Source organism: Galeopterus variegatus, unplaced genomic scaffold (assembly GCF_000696425.1).
Source record: "Galeopterus variegatus unplaced genomic scaffold, G_variegatus-3.0.2 Scaffold543, whole genome shotgun sequence".
Lineage (NCBI taxonomy): Eukaryota > Metazoa > Chordata > Mammalia > Dermoptera > Cynocephalidae > Galeopterus > Galeopterus variegatus.
Genome location: NW_007726654.1, coordinates 404,857 through 407,282, shown reverse-complemented (window position 1 = coordinate 407,282; position 2,426 = coordinate 404,857). Strand labels below are relative to the sequence as shown.

Below are 2,426 nucleotides of genomic sequence, written 5' to 3'. Positions count from 1 at the left end.
GACACCAGACAAAGGCATTATTAGGGAAATTCATGGAAAATATCAAGTGTATATTTTCTGCCAAGTAGCTTGCCTGCCCCAACTCCTTTATAGCTTGTAGTGCTTTTTTTTCATTTGGAACAACTCTGTTGATGAGTTGTTTTTACTAAATGGATTACACTCACTTATTTTATTGTCTGATCCTTCTGCTGATAACCCATATTCCATGATCCACAACTTGTTCTTGTTCTTTTAAACACTTCTAACTTTTTGACTGTTTCACTTTTATCGTAAGACTTTTTTTCTTTAGCTATCCCAGTTGAGCCCTGCACTTGGAACAATCTTGAATCTGAACAGTGTAGCAGCATGCTGTTAATAGCATTAACAGGAGAGGTCTCTCAAGGGCTGAACCAGGTACATTTAACCCTCTTTTGTGTGTTTGGTTAGCCACAGTCTCTGTGTTAATTCTTGCTTGAAGATAGATGATTCTGAAATGGGGTAGAGAAGAAAGGAAGAGAAAATTCTCAGCTAGGTGGTGAATTAATACAGATAAAGGGCCATACAAGAAAAGTTAAGTAAATAATTTAGGTAATCTGGGTACAAAATAACTTTAAAAAAGATAAGTATCATATTATTAGAAGACTAAAATTCTTCTGTAGTATGACTCCAGGCATTTTATTTCAGGTACACAAAAAAGCAACGAAAGACAGATACTACACTCTTCTGTAGCATTTTCCATGCCTTTAGATGTAGGAATCAAACCCTGTACGTCAGGAATGAAGAGGGCTCTGCATTAGAATCATAGGCTTTCAAAAATTAAATGAGAGCTTAATGGGCCTCTAATTTAACCATCCACCCAATTTCCCTGTGGATGTTCACTCTCTTAAAAGTAACGAGAGACCTGGCCTGTTAGCTCAGTCGGTTAGAGTGTGGTGTTATACCACCAAGGTCAAGGGTTGGATCCCAGTACTGGTCAGCCACAAAAATAAATAATTAAATGAATAAAAGTAAGGACATACTGTTCTACATACTGCAGCATTTCAAACAAACCAAGCTGAGAAGCAAATGGGCCAGAAATGTCAACCTTTTTTCTCTGGGCAGGAGGAGGGGAAAGGAAGGGTTTGACTCTATGGAGTTTATTTAAGCTCTTTTCATGTGTTGAACTTCCATACAATAAATAACCTCTGGCAGCAAGAGGGTTAAGTCAATGAAATGCTACATTTTGCAACATTCTTTGCTCCACATCCTTTCCCCATTGTCTTGGTGAAGTTCAAAGGTGGTAGAGCAAAGCCAGTACAAAATGTACACAGAAAAGAGGGAGGGAGAGTAGAAGATGGAGAAGGAATCTTACTCCTCTCAACCTGTCTTCAGGACTTTCTGACAAGACTCTTGGTCACTGAGGGGTGGTTGGCATTACCTCTCCTCTGAGAGGTGAATGTGGCACAATAATCCTCAAAAGACAAGATGAAGAAGAAGGAAAAGGAGGAGATTTTGGAGGGAAATGGAATTTTGATTCTAAAAATATACCTATTTCCTCCTACGTAGCACTGTGAATTTCCAAAAGTAGTAGAAACATCATCTGAGTTCCATTTGGAGGATCTCCCAGGCACAGTGACTGTACTCCTTTCCTTTCAGGAAATTGACTATCCTGTTGAAATACCTCCTCAGTTCTAGGTTGCTCTGCTGAGGGACTCTAGCTCCTGAGGGTTTCATCTCTTCCTCTTTCATTTCCCTCATGTTTTTATTTTCATTCTCCTCTTCCTTCAAGCATTGTTCCAGGTACTCCACTTGCTGACAAAGTCCTGTTTGGATTTGTTTCAGGTGTATTTATTCCCAAGTGGATTTGAAGGTGTGTTGACTGAAGATGTTGAAGGCTAGTATGGACACTTCATAGAAGGTCTCCTTGATGTCCTTTTTCCCAGGCTTGGTGTATGATAGGATCTCTTGGGGTAACCCAAAAGCTTTGTTTTCTTTTAAACATTCTGTAGGAAATGAGTTGTTCATACTGCTCAGAAGTCTCAGATTTTGCCAGGTGACTCCCCTCAGGTGAACAGTCAGTAAGTTACAGTCCAGAGGTAGGATGCTGGTGGTGAACAGAACCACAAGGAACACACGCCACAAACACTTTTGAATCACGTCAGGCTTGGTGCTCATTTTTTTCCGAGGTGAAAAATCCACAAGACCCAAGGTGGACGATGATGTTTTAAGTATTCCTTCATGTACCTTTATATACCTGAATATTTTCAGTAAGAGGAGTTTTCTCATTTGTCATTTTATGTTCTCAGGGTTACGGCCCCATTCCTTTGCCTCTGAGTGTGCCTTTGACTTTGGATGTGCTAACTTTGGAAGTGCTATCTTTTTTTTTTTTTTGAGAAAAGTGAACAAAGCATTACCATTGCACCATTGTATTACCTTAGATGCCTGGATGACCCATTCTAGCACTAAAG

General features: G+C 39.7%; 1 protein-coding gene across 1 annotated transcript; it reads right to left on the bottom strand.

Annotated features, from left to right (window-relative positions):
* Window positions 1–1,506: 1,506 nt before the first annotated feature.
* Window positions 1,507–2,133, bottom strand: IFNK (interferon, kappa). The gene is given in 1 exon segment (XM_008569912.1): window positions 1,507–2,133. A coding segment is annotated over 1 exon segment (627 nt).
* Window positions 2,134–2,426: the final 293 nt, after the last annotated feature.